The following is a 17472-nucleotide window of genomic DNA, read 5'->3' as shown; positions in this document are numbered from 1 at the left end:
CTGAACAAAATTGTACATCTTTGGACCAGGCTGTAATAGACAATATAAGGTACACTCTAACTTTTTCCTTATAGGTTTCCCAGGTGGGGGGGGGGGGTCCTCACACAGTATTACTATTTTTGTCTAAAGAAAGTACACTGATTATGTTCTGAAACTAATCTGCCTTTCTTACTTAATCTATGCAGTCACCCTATGCTTAGTAATTCACATGTTTTTTAAAGACTGTCAGCATTTGGTGCATTTTTTATGAATCCAAGTATAGTGTGGTACCACATGGTCTAGATCATATTGCCGTTCTTTGAATAGTATAACCAAAGAACAAAGTGTTATTATTTATATGTATTTATTTATCTCAACCTTATTTGATATATAGAAACTGTGTTATTGACTAACATATTTGTATTTATTTACTTTTATGTAGCGCTTTACGCCAAAGCGCTTTACATTAAACCGGAATACATGAGAAGCAGTAGAATAAAATACATGATTCTAATTAACAAGAATAGTATGAAGAACAATTTATTTCATTAGGTAGAAACCAGGAGTGGGGAGGGAGTGGAGAAGGGCAGTTAGGGGGAAGATTGAAGAAGGTGAGATTTTAAGGAGGATCGAAAGTAGGGGGAGATGGAACAGATGGGGAGAGCTAAGGAGTTCCAATGAAGTGGGGCAAGGAGCAAAAAGGAACGGAAGCGAGAAGGAGCACAAGGGGGGGGACAGAGAAGGAAGAGGTCAGCAGTGTCAGCACTATCATATAGTGTGTGGATATTCCTTTGTGGGGGCTTGGGGACTTGGTCTACTTAAGAACCAGCCTGCATCCCCTCCTGAGATCTTTAGCCTTGGTTGCTCGTCCATTGCTACCATATAGAGAAACTTGGCTGGGGTGCTCTATGCCTCTAGCCAACCATATAAGGGGGCAGAAGTACAGATAGATCCCTACAGTCTTTGCACCATCTTTTATAAAAACATAAATTCCATCTCTTAGACTAAATAAGTTCTTATTCCCGGGTTGGATCAGTACCAAGCAGTACTTTGCTCCGCTGTGTATGCCATATCTAGTTTCATATTCCCTCACACCTATAAACTCTTTAATGGCGTACAAAACACAATTGGAATAGACGTCCATCTTCTTTTGGTGCACTTTGTGATCTATAAACTTAGTCGTATTCTTTACTTTTTCTCTGATACACTCTGAATAAAGAAAAACAAATAAATACATCTTAAATCAATCTCTATTTTAACAGAAAAATGTGAAGGATCTGATGGATTCCAATGGTGTTCGGATCCTTGTGGATCTTCTGACAATGGCACACCTTCATATAAACAGAGCTACAGTGCCACTTCAGGTACGTTTCCTTTATGTCAAATGTTCTGTGAAGAGGAAAGGTGAAGTTGTCTATTTGGATTTTCAATTACCTGCTTAGGTTCAAGTTTTCTTGATCTTGCAGTCAAATATTGAGTGTTTTAACATCACAGCTTAATTACATGTAAGCAGAAAATCCAAAACCGTGCTGCAGCTGCGCGTTCCAAGCTGTTTATGATTGTTTAATCTGCAACATGCAGGAGTGAGAAAAAGCACACTTCATGGAATTAATTAAAATCAGACAGACAACAGTTAAAACCGCTAGTACTATGCTGTCCTTGCACCATTTAGGATTGGGTAGGTTGGTTGCAATGGGGAAAGGCTACTAACATGAAACGCATAATTAAAGGGCAGGGCAGTCCCTAATATTTTTTGCGGAATAAGTGTGAACTTAATTCATGAACATGGTACCTTTACTGTATACAATTCATATAGCGCAGGCCATGGACTCTGAGGCTTAAGGGCGCTTGACAAAACAAAAGACACATGAAACATAAATTCAGGGGTGGGTATATCAGCTAGTCAGGAGTAACTGCAGTCCTCTATAACAGGCATTAGGAGCACAGAACTGTCTTTAGATTCTTTTTGAAGACCTCTATAGCTTCTATGCCTCTTAGTTCCAAAGGTAAATCATTCCATGCCCTCGGCGCCCGTGCATAGAAGGCTCCATTCATGGCTTTCTCTATTCTACACTTAGGGATCATCAACTGATCCTGCTTGCTTGACCTTAATGTTCTACTGTGGATTTTATTCACAAGCAAGGCTTGGAGGTAACCCGGCATCTTCCCCTGTCTACACTTCTGCGTGATGACCAGTAGACGGAAGCAAATTCTTACTTCAATCGGCAGCCAATGAAGAGCCCTTCTAGCAGAGGAGTCACGATCTCTTCTAGTCAATGTCAATTAATGCCTATCCTTTTATTGAGTCAAATGGTAACACACATGAATTCCAGAGTTTGAAGGCACCCCTGAACTTTAATTTAAATTTCATTACCCTTTCACTACTAGGAATTAATTTCTTCCCGATCAGATTTGTGGACATATGCATAATGTATAGCCGGGGCTTGTGAATCTGTTTGGATTCACATGCTGTGCATATACCATTATCTAGTAGTAGTAGTCAACAGCGGTTTAGTCATACTATTTCTCCTCGGCCTGTATACGAACCCACAATGGCTCTTGATGCCTATGCCATTAGACTGTTTTTTTTTTCTACCATGTGTATGGTCGTAGGAGTAATAAAAAGAGATGCAATATAGAATTGTTATAATAAAATCAGTGTCCAGTCTGCGCCAAATAGGAAATATATTTTAATTATATCCGACATCTGACCTTGTCGTTGTCCATGGGAGGAAAACACACTTCAAATATTGCCCAATGTGACATAGGCATTTTCCTGAACAGGCTATACGTCTAGTGTGCAATCAGTGCTTGCCCAGTCACCTTTCTGAAAAAGTAATCGCTGCTTGCCAAAGATTCAAGACTTAAATCCTTGGGTCACAACGCTGGGCAACATATGCTGTGGAAACCGATGTCTTGGAGCAGTTCAGCAAGCACATCGAAGTTGGTATAAGAGGGGCTCAGGGGGTGTAATTTAGGCCCACGGCTCCACGTGCAGGGACGTATGAGGCCTCTAAGCAGTCGTCCCCCCTGCCCCAGTGAGCTAGCTGCAGGAGGCAGACCATGGTGTCCCAAAGGCTGCAGAGGAGAAAATATACAAATCGATGCCTAAAGGCAAATGTTAATGCATAACGCATATGAATGGCAAGCACCATGTCCGAACATCCCAAAACACATGAGGGGGTACTACGCACAACGAAAGAAGACAATATTAGGGTGGCCAGACATCCCGGTTTTGCCTGTTCTGTCCCAGAATTGGTTCCTATGTCTTTCCGTCCGGAGAGTTTGTTTTTTTTAAATAAAAGAAAACGCATCACGGTTTTGAGGAAATGGAGAATGATGACTGTATCGTCAATGATTATAAACTAAATGGACATCATATTTTGAAAATGTTGCTGTCTGAGGATGGGCTTGAACTGCTAACCTTCCAGGTACCATCCACATGCATTTACTGCTTATGCCACAGGGACTGGTGAGAAAAGAGTAAATAAAGCAAGTCATGTAATGTCAAATGGAGCAAAAGCACCTTTGTTAAAGTTTTTACACCCACAGAGAAAACCGGCTCAGTTTATATGCAGATACTTTGCAATATGGTGAGGTGGGTTAAAGGGGCAGGGGTGGTTGTGTTAAAAATGTGGAATCTGATCACCCAATAATATGGAGCCCCAAATTCCCATTAAAAGCACTCTCATACGGGAGTCACAAAGAGAAAGGGGGAATCCTGAAAAGGTGCTGAGAATACAGCTCAATTAATAAGGAGAAACCAGCGGAGCAGGACAACGATGAAGATTGTGTTAATAAAACTTGCATCCCAGAATTACAGGATGTTGAAAGGTACGACGGCCACAAAATATGGTGCCGAAACATACAGTGCTGGAAAGACAGACTGTTGGGGAAAGGTGCTGAGACAAAGGCACATAACACCGAAATACATGTCACTGACCAATATAAGCCGAAAGACATGGCTGTTCCTTTTCTATACCCAGGCACCTTTCACATAGTACAAGGCAGCAAATACCTTTTTACAAGGTTAAGATCAACTTAATGCAAACCTGCACTTACATAGCTGCAGAAGACACATTAGCTAACACTTAAAACTCCAGTATAACTGTACCTAAACTTCTCAGAAGTGGGGCAAGAAGAAAAGGGTGTGAAAGTAGAGTACTCTGAAGAGTTAGATGACCTCTATAGTCTAACAGAGGAGGACACACCCTCCTGGCAGGAGCCAGCTTTTTCCACAGACTTTAGCATATGTTACTCATGCTACAAGAGAAGTAAGGGGTTAAAGTGGAAGGAACCCTCCCATATGGGAAAGACAAACCACTTAAAAAATCACCTATCATACAGGAACAATTTAAGACTTCCCTCCTAACCTTCTAAAATGTGATATCACCTTCATATATAATGACTACGATATTTAGTCTCCTGCGGAGACAGAACCACTTGCATCAGAGTACCCCTCAGAAGATAAGCCCACTTATGGGGTTGATTTAAAAAAGGGATGCAGCATGTTTTGATATCTCCTTTAACCAGGAAATTAAAAAGTTTATGTAAGACTAGAAAAGTCAAAACCTGTGCCGCAATAGACACATTTTTTTCATTCATTTCATTTGTGTTTTTAGTATACATTATACCTTCCACAATTTATAAATTCATAATTTAATTTTTTCATTATATATACAAACATTATTTCATTTTTCAATCCTCATTTCCTTACATATACAAACATTAAGAAGGCCAGAAAAAAAAGAAAAGGATCAATCTAAAATACTACATAAATCCAAAGCAACCAATAACTCATCACCACAACAGTTTGAAAAGTATACAAAAGCACATTTAAAATTCCTCAATCACGAATACAATTCCTAGAAAAATGTCTCAAAAACTCTCAAAGTTAATTTTTTGTTTTTATCCCTCATCTTAAAAGTAACGCTTCTCCAAGATCTATTACATTTTGCAGGTCTTTGAAAATCCTTATCAAACGTTTTACTTAAGCTATTATTAGAGACACTTGCTCAGTTGAACTCAGTCTCTGCCATACATGTAGAGTTACTGCGAAAGTTGAGTTCACAAATGGGCCAAGAAACAATGTTCCTTGAGTCTGTCCCTGTATATTTCTTAACCAGATTGAAAATATTCTCTAAACCCTCTGATTTGCAGAGCCTGCAATGGCAGAGTTCTTTCAGGATTCCGAATCGAGGGCCAGTAATTTCCAATGTTGGAAGCTAATCCTAAATCTAAAATGCCACATTCAAAGCTTTTTTGCCAGCAACGTCCTTAAGTATAACCTACCATTTTTAACTGGAACATAAAACATCCCATTATTATCCTCCAGATCAGTAAGCTTGTCCCACCATTTTATTTTTATTTTGATACTGTCGTATGATTCCGAAATTACAATATCAGAGGCCTCCATGAATTGCATACAATGCCTCTTAAACTTGCTTAGAAATGTACTCCCCATTCTCCATCATATCAACCAGGTAAAAAAGTGTGGAGAGGTCATAGACACTAACTTCTTGTACGCAAATATGCTTTTCCTTTGATATTGTGGCCACCATGATTGCAAATCTAATTCGAGGCATATAAAACTAATTGAGTCCGTTAAGCACCAACTTTGTGTGTGACAGCACCTGCCATTTGCAAACCGGTTTTTCCTTGGATAGCGGAAAAAAATAAGGCCTCCCCATCAGCCACACTGGTATTTGGGGGTCACGTAAAGGATGACTCGCTGGTTGCAACTACAGCCAGGTGAAGAAGTAAAGCACAGACTTCTACCACAGAGTGCCCAGCTGAAATTTATTATAAATATATAATTTGTTTTTTATAACGCGGCTAATACCGAAGAGGTTTCTAAGCGTGGACCCGGGATCCGAACCCATGTTGCTCTGCGTCCTCTTGCTTCCAAGACGAGCCCATTGCCACTGAGCTGTACTAACCGTGCCTTAGCAAAATGCTATACCTAATTGGTAAAAGGATGGCAACAACAGCAACATTTGACAGTCCTTCTTAGGAGATATATGGCAAAATGGGTTAATAAAATTCCAGAAACCAACAAAGCCAAATCGCAAATAATTAAAAAGGAAGGCCAATAAGCTGCTAATGCAGTCATAAAGAGCATCTTCGATGCCGCAGAAACAGGATGCTACGTTCAACATGCAGCTGTTGTGAAACAATATTCTTGGTTAAAGGTAACCAGATTTAATTTAGAAACCCAGTCATCACCAAATAATAAACCACTAGATGGGAAAATCCTTTTTTGGAAATGTAGTAGAAGAAGCACTTGAAAAGGGAAAAAAAGAGCAAGAGGCCTTAAAGGTGTACAACCTGCTCACACAAAGTGCACATGAAGAGGTACAGGGGGCAGCCAGAGAGGGTTCAGAGCTTCTAATTCCTTGACACAGCCCTACCAGGGTGTACGATCCACCGAGATGTGTAGTGGCCCACGCCAAACCGGCGGATATCAGCAAACTCATGGCCTGCAACATCGGTACTGCCAACAGCAAGGTGGAAGAGGTTGAAGCAGAGGTGCTGCTGCCAAGGGCGGAAAACAAATCAATATGCGATTAACCACTGGCAGTACCCTGCCGTGCCTCAACTGTATTTGCAAGAATCAAACTTTATCCCCACACATGGAAAGAGATAACATCAGACACACTAGTCCTAAACACTATGAGGGATATTTATTGCATAGGCTTCCAATCAAGTCCCTACACCATCCCTCAAGGGTCTCAAAGATAATCCCCAAACACTTTTAGCAGAAGAGGTAGCTTTGCTACTCAAAAAGAGGACCATATAGGACGGCATAGCATGGACATTTACTACACAAATGTACTTGTGACCAAGAAAGACCCGACAGTGTGGCCAGTGTTTTATCTTTGCCCGGCCAACATGTTCATCAGGATGCAAAGATGCTGGATGAGTATATGAGAGACAATTGTATTAGTCAGAAGGGGGCACTATACATCGTTTGACATTAGTGATGCATACTTTAATGTTTCTGTGTCCCCAAAACAGTTTCTTAGATTGAATGTGGGAGGCAACCACTATCCATTCAAGGTGCTGCCTTTTGGCACCACGTGTGTTCACCATTGCACTTTCAGTGATCGTAATCTTTCAAGGCAGGCAGGAAATAAAAGTAAACCCATATCTGGAGGACTAGATCATAATGGGTAACAGCGCTGCCCAGTTCAGCTAACATACAGGCCATCATACTTCTCCAGCATGGGGTCTAGCATGGATTCACATGCTCATGAATATTCCCTGTAGTCAGGCTGTGAATCCTCGGTAACAGAAAAAAACTGTTTCAGTTTGTTTACAAACTGTCTTTCTCCTATAAACCAATCACTGAGCTCTGGGACATACTGCCCCCAGCCAATGAGTGCCCTCTACCTAAGGCACTCCTCTGGCAGCCATCTTCTGATTTTTACAGCACGTTCAAGTGTTTGGAGTCCTCGTGTTTCGCTCTTTGTGCTTTTGCAGCGTTTTTCGCTTTTTGGAGTGTTAAACTCTATTTTTCAGTTAATCAAGCCCACGTGCTCCATCGATCATCTTTCCGACTAATGGAGACCCTTTTTTTCAGCGCCCCTCAAGGGCTATTTTCATCGAGTATTCTTCTTGGAGGCTTCCAGAAGATTCATCAGGCCTACCCTGCGTGGATCATGTCAGACGAGAAGGACATGCGTGGATCATGTCAGACGAGAAGGACAGCACTGCCCTCTTCAAGGATTGCTCCGACTGCGGTTTGCAGAATGTGTACATGGACGACGAGCATTCCCAGTGCCCATACTCCTCCCGTGGCGCCAGTTCTGACCACCCTGTTGACACCGGGAGAACGGCCGGCCAAGAAGAGGAAGAGGCACCCTATGCCTCCATGCCACCCATTGCCCCCCTCTCCACGACCCTCTCTCCCCTGAGGGAGACCGAGTCGGCCACAATGACAACGGGCACGGATGACGATGTCGGGATTGGGGACCTCCCATCGCCTCAGCCCAGGGCCTCTCTGCCGGACGAGGTGTGGTCTTTCCATGCACTGATCGTCCGAGCATCAGACCTGTTCCAGCTCACGCCAGAGGAAAAGAAGGAATGCTTCTTGTATCGGTGCCGGGAGGCAAAGAGGAAGACCATCCTTTCAGTCCCACTACTGGACGATGTTTAGGATGACGTGCTGGATCTGATGAGGAACCCCTCTACAGCCCCACCGAGGAGAGATCGCCTGGAGAACAAGTACAAGGTGCCAGACTCTGCACCCAAGTGCTTACGATCTCAACCGTCGCCAGACTCTGTGGTCTCGGCTACCGCCAGAAAGCAGTCGTCGAGCGTGGCAACCTCTTCTTCCTCTACCCCTCTGGACAACGAGGGAAAGAAGTTGGATGCGATGGCCATATACGACTGGGAGCTGTGGTTCAAGTTAGCTCTGCTACTACTGGACTTCCTCCCCGATGCAAAGCGAGTCGAGACTTTGGAGATCTTTCAAGAAGGCGAGGTGGCTTTGCACCACGCCATCACAATGGCCCTGGACATCACAGACACAGGATTCCGCCAGATAGGAAATGGAGTCTGTCTTCGTCGTCGTGGCTTAGACAGGAGGTCCAGAAAAGTGTTCTGAACACGCCCTTTGACGGGGACAACCTGTTGGGAAAAGCTGTGGATGAATCGTTCCAGGCCATCAAGACGGACACAGAGACGGTATGTGCCTTAGGTAACCTGCAGCAATCTCGACTGTCCTTTCATTCCTCAGGAGGGAAGTCTTTCAGGTCTTCGAAGGGTTTCGATGGGGGCTCATCCTCTTACCACCAACCCTCCCGCACCTCGACCCAGGAAGCCAACAAGCGTCGCTCCAAGGCCTTGGTGGGTGGACGCCATCGTCAGGGACCACAGGGTGGCGCGTCGACCTCCAAGCACGATTGAACCGGCCAGTACATCGGGCACCCACCTGTGCACCCCGGTGGGAGGCCGGCTGCCAAACATCGGCGTGTGGGAGATCATCTCCACCGACAGATGGGTGCTGGATGCTCTTGCCCACAGACACACCTTGGAGTTTCATCGTAAGTGTCCGCGAATACCACGGTGGCCCGGCAGGACAACCACATCCCTCAGCTGCTGCTGGAGATTCAGGCCATGTTACGAAAAGGGGCGATAGAGCTTGTTCCACGACGACTCCGGGGCTCTGGAGTATACTCAAGGTACTTCCTCGTAAGAAAGAAGACTGGGGCTGGAGGCCCATTCTCATACTACGACGGCTCAACAAGTACATAAAGTCCCAGAAGTCAGGATGGTCACACTACAGCGCATGCCCGGCCAAATGGAGGAGGGTGACCTTTGTTGTCCTTGGATCTGGAGGACACGTACTTCCACGTCCCCATACACCAAGGACACCAGGTTTCTGCGCTTTGTTGTTCAGGGAAAGCATTACCAGTTCAAGGCTCTTCCCTTCGGACTGAAGTCGGCACCCAGAGTCTTCACCAAGTGCTTGGTGCTGGTGACAGCCCATCTACGATTGCAAGGGATCCACGTTTACCCCTACCTGGACGACTGGCTCATCCGTGCCAATTTGAGGGACATTGCACTCAAACAACTGAGTGGATCGTCCATCTGCTGACGGATCTGGGGTTCTCAGTGAATTATGCAAAATCCTGCTTAACGCCATCAGAGGATGCTCTTTTCCTGGATCCATGCTCAGCACAGTGTCATGCCTGGTGTTACGTCGGAAGAGAGGATATCGTCCATCTTGGGCAAGGCGCAAATTGTTGGCACTGAAGATCGCCATGGTGAGGACCATCAAGTCACTGCTCGGCATGATGTCGTCATGCATATACCTGATTCAACTCCTGCAGTGGTCGCATCCACAACCTGCAGAGTTCCTTGCCTCCCGTTGGGTCTAGGTGTCCGGAAGCTTCCAGGACATGGTCGCGCTCAACTAGGAGTTCCGGCAAGCGATCAGATGGTGGGGCGTATGCTCCAATATTGCCAGGGGCTTGGATTTCCAGATCCCCCCCGTACCAGGAGACGGTCACGTCTCTGGAAGGGTGGGGAGCCCACACCGGACGTCTTCACGTCAGAGGCCTGTGGCTGCTGGCAGAGAAGACGCTACACATAAACATAAAGGAGCTACGGGCAGTGTTCTGGGCCCTCAAGTCTCTGTTGTCCATCAAGGGCAAGGTGGCGAGGGTCTTCACGCACAATACCACCACAATGTTTTACATCCAGAAGCAGGGGGGCACCAGATCCCCAGCGCTCTCCAGGAAAGCGCAGGACTTGAGGCACTGGGGATGTTCCTCATTCATTTCCACCTGGCAGGATTAAAGAACACAGTCACTGATTCTCTCAGCAGGGAGCTCTGCTCTTGCCACGAGTGGGAACTTCGGCAGGACCAAGTGGACGACCTGTTCGGCAAATGGGTCAATCCCCAGATCGATCTGTTTGCAACAGCGACGAACACCAACTGCCAGAGGTTCGCCAGCGGGTTCCCCCAGCTGGGGTAGTATGGGGGATGTATTCTCATTCCCATGGGACGGCCTGTTTCTATATGCGTTCCCTCCTTTGCTTCTTCGAGTCATCAATCAACTGAGACGGTACCGGTGCCAGATGATCTTCGCACCAGCGTGACGGTGGCAGATCTGGTACCCGGACCTTCTTCTCGCCAGGGGAGCAGGGGCAATACTGCACCACGACCCAGGATGGCTGAACCTGAAGGCCTGGCTTCTGCAGCATTAGAGTTTGGGGGTTACGATTCCAGCAGACTACAAGGAGGTGCTCGCCAAGGCTGTTGCGTCATCTACTTTAAAATGCTACGACACAAATGGAAGAGATTCGTAATTTGGTGCAGTTTGCAGAAGATCGACCCTCTGAGCGTCACGGCCCCTCAAGTACTTCTATATTTGCAGTCGTTGGCTAAATCGGGACTGGCTCACGCCTCCAAGGTTCGTCTGGTGGCTATCTCCCACTGCACCAGAGCTCCGGGATGATCCTCATTGTAGTCTCACAGTCTAGTTAAGGACTTCATTAAGGGTCTCTTGTCCGTTCGTTCCTGCTGGTGAAGGCTCCTGCCTTGGCGTGGGAACTCAATGTGGTACTTAGTAGACTCATGGGAGCTCCATTCGAGCCTATGCATTCTGTGCCGGTCAAGTTTCTGTCGTGGAAGACAGCTTTTCTCACTGTCATCACCTCTGCACGAAGAGTGGGTGAGATCCAGGCCCTGTCCTGTAAGCCACCTTACTTAACTTCAGACGCACCCTTCCTTCATGTCCAAGGTGCCGATGTTGCCGGCTGAAAGGACTTTGCACTTGCTAGATGTGGCTAGAGTGCTGAGGTTTTATGTGGCCCACACAAAACTTCTCTGCTCCTTTGTTCCTCCATTAAAGATCACTTGTCGCTGCCTGATCGCTTTGCAATCCATATTCTTTGATCCCTGTAGGTGTCCTGAATTGGCCTCATCAACAGAAGTAATCATCTTTCCTTCATTTGGGTTATTACCTGGAAGGTGATTGGAACCATGACCGACACAAACCCAACACCAAAATGGACCTCTCCACCCGCGACCCCTGGGACTCCCTTGACCGGATCGAGCACAGAAGACTGTGTCCCTAACGTAATCTGGAACCTCAACAGTGGTCTTTGGAGAGATGAGTCAAGGGGTTAAGTTAACTTGCATGTTTCTTTATCCCCTGTACTCCATATATATTATATGGGCATAAAGTCCTATCCCTATCTCATTCTTTCCTAAATTTAGTCGGTGTAACCTGGTCAAGGATCCCTTCCTAGGCCTATCCTAGTATCTGGTATTGAGTGAATTTACTTACCTGACCTTTACTTGACTTTTTAACGTTTTTATCATAACCATTGGCATTGGGAAATCTCTCTGTAAACCTACCGGAAGATCAAATTACTTGCCTCTCAGTTCTTTCTGATGGAGGTTCCTCCCACGGATTCCTCATCTATAATATCCCTTTCCAGGCACAACTGTTCCTCTGAAACCTTTTCTTGCCAGGGGGCATAGATGTGGCTATACGTCAGCTCTGCCTGACGCCTCTACACGCCCTGCACTGGACATGACGTTGCGGCCAGTATATATTGAGGCGCCACGTCCCATAACCGATGTTCTACCCTTTTTACACTTTTACTCTGATTCTGAAAGCAAGAAGAACCAATGGTGTACTAGCTAACTGCCACGAATACAGGTAGGGAGTGTGATGAGAAATCTGTGGGAGGAACTTCCATCAGAACATTACCAAGAGGTAAGTAATTTGTTTTTCTAATCGATTCCTTCCTCCATTGGATTTATCGATAGCAGTTTGTAGATCTGAAGGATGAAGGAAAGCAAGACCACCACCTAGACTCTGCAGGACTGCCCTACCAAAACAGGCTTCCTGTCCCGCAAGGGAATCCAAGAAGCTATGCTTGGCGAACGTGTACATATATGCCCATGTTGCAGCCTGGCAGTTGTCCAGGACAGGGACTCTCATCTGCAGGGCAAAGATGGCAGTACCTCCTCTTGTAGAATGCCCCCTGACACCCTCAGAGACCTACTTGCCAGCCAGAGAATGATCCACATTGTCTGAATCGGTTTCATCAGTCCTACCAGCATGAGCCCCAGCTTAACCCACGAAAAGCTGGTAATCTTTCTTAGCCTCACTATTACAAGAGACAACTAATTTAAGGGCTTGCACTGTGTCCAGCTGATGGAATCGTTCCTCTGCCTTGGAAGGGTGAGGTGAAGGAAAATACACAGGAAGATGAATCGTCTGAGAGATGGAAATCCCAGACCCCTTTCATCAGAAAGGAGGGCCTCACTCTGTCACCTTCTCCTTGAAAAAAAACTAATGTTAAAACGGACAACTCCTGCAACTCACTCACCTGTCTCACGAAAGTGATGGCAGCCAGGAAAATCACCTTGATTGTGAGTAATCTAATAGAATAGGAATTGAGGAACTCAAACGGAATACCCATAAGAAGCATTAACACTAAATTTAAATCCCACGCCGGAACCACAAACTGACAGGGAGGAAACTGGTTACACAATTGCTGCAAGAACTGCATAATGGTGGGGATTGTGAAGAACAAGCCGTGTTCCAGGGACCTCTTGATATCCCTTTACCGTGCAAATCTGCAGGCCCCTGGGTAGCAGAAAATCCAACACAGATGGTGAACAGATTATGACAAATCGAAAATGGGTTTTGTAGTGGGCCTCCTAGCTGAACGGAGCACATAGAGGTTGTCCGTCAAGTTCCACTTTTTGTTACCTCAGCCTCGCAGTAGCCAAGCATAAAGGTTCAGGCTGCTGAAGTTGTGGTGGATAACCCACCCCTCAAGTGGGAGAGCAAGTCTACTCTTCTTGGAATGCGCCAGGATGAGCAGATGGCCATGTCCAGCAACTCTGGCTATCCAGTTCTCCAGGCCCAGTCCGGAGCGATCAGCGATCAGGATCAACGTGGTTCCATACAGGCACAACCTCCTGAGAACCACTGGAATGACTGCAATCGGCGGGAATGCAAAAAGGTAATTGAAAGTCCACTCGACTGTCGGTGCGTCCCCCAGTGCTCCCCGACTAGGACATTTGCTCAAGCAGAACAACTATGTTGACACTGAAAGCGTAGAGGTCCACTTAAAGTGTCCCCCGAAAGGTGAAGATCTCCTTCAAAACTTCATGGCAGAGCTCCTATTCGTGGGAGGATGAAGTCTGTCTGCTCATCCACTGCAACCTTCTCTTCCGACAAGAGGGGTGCCGTCAGAGACACTGTTCTTCAGTGCCCTGAACCACAATTGCCTTGCTTCTCTGCACAGAGGCAAGGAACCCCACACCACCTCATTTGTTGAGGTAGTGACCAGCCACTGTTTTGTCAGTCAGGAACAGCACAGTCTTGCATTTCAAAGAGTAGGAAAGAGACCAGGTCCAGCTTGTTCGCCGTCAGCTCCAGCTATTTTGTGTGTTCCAGAGACTCTGTGGGAGACCGTAGTCTGCTCAGTCAGGTCTGACCGGTGAGCACCCCAACCAGTCAGATGTGTTCGTGACCACAGTCACCTGAGGCTAAGGGCAGTCGAAGCAACGCGCCTCTAAGCAAATTGTTGCGTCTGGCCCACTAGGCAAGATCCTGGACCACCTGGTCCGATACCTGCAAAAGGTCCGGCATGTAGCACTGAAACTGGTTGCAGTGCCTCAATATATACTGGCTTTGATGTAGGGTGGAGCTGTGCTGTGCCCCACCCCCACACCCACCACTCCCCTTGCTGTAGAAATGGTTTCCGAAGAACAGCTGCTATAGGGATATCATTAGATGAGATTTACGTGAGTGGGAAGGAATCCTTCAAAGTATAATTTTGGAACTGTTGACCTTGGGGCACAAAGTCCCAAACAATCTTGGAGTTGGACCTATTAAGTGCTGGTTATTCCAAAATTGTTTCCGACTTTCATGCATCTGTGTACTTATTCTTTTACACTGGTTCTTGGAAAAAATGTGTTTTCTTCCCCTAAGGGTGAATGTATCTTTCGGTTTTATAGTAAGTGGGTAACTGAATTTGCCTAGAGGTTTTACTTGGTGTGTATTTATTTTTTACATTGTTTTTATTGAGGCTTTCAAACTGTGCAAAACGGGTTAACCCACAAACCCTCCCTACCCCCAAAGACCACCCTTCCACCAGCACATGCTTTGTCTATGGCTTCATCCCCCTGGTATGTCCAGCGACTGAGTCGAGCACAATTCACAAAAGGTCCATTATCTCAAATTCTGAGGGTACCATTGAACCTGATAGTCCTCTTGCAGGTATACCAGGACCCAGACCCTTGTCCCACCTAAATGCCTCCTGCTCGCCCTGGATCCCGTAAGTGATTAATTCCATTGCAAGGAATTTACATACCTTTTGCAACCAGTCGATACTAGGAGTTTTTCTTTGCTTCCAGAGTTCGGCTACATTGAGCCAGGCATCGATCACAAGACCATGAACGCCTTCCGCTGTTCTTTGGACCCTAGACCATCCCTGACTTCCCCCCAGCCCCAACAACCATTCCCTCCGCCCCACTTCTAAGTCCTTCCCAAAAATCTTGCCCATCGGCGTGTCAACTTCCTGCCAAAAGGGCTGAACTCCTGGGCAATCCCACCAAATGTGAGTGGACATGCCCTTATCCATGCACCCCATCCAACAGTTCACGTCAATGTTGCAGAACATTTTGTGTAGTACCTTGGGGGTATAATGCCACTGCACCATGACTCTGTTCTAAACCTTTCGTAACTGAATAGAGCCTATCAACTTGGGTATATTATGTCATTGTCTGGCCCAGTGCTCAACCGGTATCTCACAGCCCAGAGTCCTTTGCCACTTGGCTATATAGGGCCATTTTGGAGGGCTGGGGGGTAGGATCATCCGTTACCATCTGGCATAACGAGGAGACCAGGCCTTTGTTTATTGAGTTTGTATAGCGCTTTAATCCAAAGCGCTTTACAGTTTAACAAGGTACAATAATGAAAGAAGCATATTTACAAACATTAAACAAACCAGTGATACAGTATGCAGAACATTTTACTTAAAAAGAGGGAAAGAGAGGGGGGAGGGGAGAGGAGAGGAGAGGGGTAGGTAAGGAAGGTTTCAAGGTCTTATTTGAGGTCAGTGGGAGGGGATGGAGGGGGAAGGAGGGAAGGGAAGAGGCGGGGAGCACCCTGGAGACCTCCTTCGCCCCCCTGGTGGTTTCAATGTCAGATTTGAGGTCAGCGGGAAGAGGGGGAAGGAGGGAGGGGAGGGCAGGGGAGGGGAAGGAAAGGGGGAGGGAAGGGGGAATGGAGGGAGAGAGGTGGGGAAGGAGAGTCGGGGTGGGGAGGGAGTGGAGAAGAAGGGCTTTCAGAGAGGAGCGGAAGGAAGAGTAGGTAGTGGAGGAGTGGATAGAAAGTGGTAGGGAGTTCCAGTAAAGGGGGGCCAAGAGTTGAAAGGAGCGGAAGCGTGAGGAGGCACATGGGGCTGGGGGGAACTGTGAGTAGGTAGTGATCAGCTGAGCGGAGAGGGCAGGAAGGAGAGTAAAATGAGAGGACGGAAGTGAGATAGGGGGGGTGAGATCATGGAGAGATTTGTAAACAAGACAGAGGAATTGAAATTTTAGTTGTGAGAGGAAGAGAAGCCAGCCGAGTTGAGAGAGTGAGGTAGAAATAGAATCTCGAGGGCCAAGAAGACAAAAAGTATGGATAGAGGAGTGGTAGATGGATTTTAGGGGAGTCGGGTGTGAGAGAAGGAGTGCAAAGAGGAGAGGGGAGCAGTAGAAGAGGCAGGAGAAAATAAGGGAGGAGATTAAGAGTTTTGAAGTATGTAAGGTGAGCGAGGAGCAAATCTTGCGGATGTTGAAGAGGTGGTGCCGACAGGGACGAGAGGTTAGAGAGATGTGGTTGGAGAAGGAGAGGGAGGAGTCAATATGGAGGCCAAGATTGCAGGCATGGGTGGAGATTGGAAGGGGGAAAGTGGATGAAAGGAGGGGGGGAAGGGGAAAGAGTGTTAGGAGGGAAGAAAAGCACTTCAGTCCTGTCAGTGTTGAGAGAAAGAAAATGGGATGACATCCAGTTTTTTATGGCCGTAAGGCAGGAATAGAGAGTATGATGGAGGTCAGGAGTGAAAGAAGAGAAGGAGAGAAAGAGTTGGGTGTCATCAGCATAGAAATGGTGGGAGATGCCGAAGGAAGAGATGACGGGGGCGAGAAGAGAGGTATAAAGAGAGAAAAGAAAAGGTCCAAGTACGGATCCCTGGGGAACGCCATAGTTCAAGGGGAAGTTGGAGGAGGAGCGGTCGCCCCAGGAGATAGTAAAGGATCTATTGGAGAGGTAAGAGGAGAGCCAGGAGAGGACAGAGCCTTTGAAGCCGAAAGAGGACAGAGTGCTAAGGAGTAAGGGGTGATCTACGGTATCAAAAGCTGCAGAGAGCTCAAGGAGTATGAGAATTGAGGATTGCTTAGCGTAGCGGGCAGCGAGGAGAGAATTAAGTACATAAGTGAGAGCAGTCTTAGTGGAGTGTTTAGGGCAGAGGTGGGGAGGAGGGAGTGAGAGGAAACGAAAGTTGAGAGTAGGTTAAGCGCTCAAAGAGCTTTGAGATGAAGGGGAGAAGGAAGATTGCTCCGAAGTTGGAAGCAAGAAGAGGGCTAGCAGAAGGTTTCTTCAGGATAGGGATGATGGTGGCGTGTTTGAAAGCTGAAGGAAAGGTAGCAGAGGAGAGACCGGTGTTGAAGAAGTTGGGTAGGTAGGGGATGAGGAGAGGGTAGATTATGGAGATGAGGGAGGTGGTGATGGGATCTGAGGGGGCAGCGGTAGGGTGAGTTTTGGACAGGAGATGGGAGACACAGGCTGGGGTAATAGGAGAAAAGTTGGACATGTTAGCTGAGATGGAAGAGGAGGAGGGGGGTGGAGGGGAGAAAGAAGGAGAGGAGAAGATGTATTGGCATAGAGAGAGAATTTTGGATGAGAAGAAGTTGGCAAAGTCGGAGGGAGAGAGGGGAGAGTTAATGGAAGGTTCAGAAGTAGGAGGGGA

The 17472-nt window shown here is 46.6% G+C and overlaps 1 protein-coding gene across 3 annotated transcripts in view; it reads left to right on the top strand.

Moving 5' to 3' along the window:
- Positions 1–17472, top strand: part of DNAJC13 (DnaJ heat shock protein family (Hsp40) member C13) — a 2820731-nt gene that overhangs the window by 1431635 nt on the left and 1371624 nt on the right. For all 3 annotated transcript variants that reach the window (XM_069648714.1, XM_069648713.1, XM_069648715.1), the window contains one exon: positions 1242–1343. In XM_069648714.1, coding sequence (XP_069504815.1) covers positions 1242–1343 — 102 coding nt within the window. The remainder of the gene's footprint in view (positions 1–1241; positions 1344–17472) is intronic.

The sequence above is a fragment of the Ambystoma mexicanum genome, chromosome 2q (genome assembly GCF_040938575.1).
Source record: "Ambystoma mexicanum isolate Mex_15411 chromosome 2q, UKY_AmexF1_1, whole genome shotgun sequence".
NCBI classification, from domain to species: Eukaryota; Metazoa; Chordata; class Amphibia; order Caudata; family Ambystomatidae; genus Ambystoma; species Ambystoma mexicanum.
This window is presented reverse-complemented; position numbering and strand designations above follow the sequence as displayed.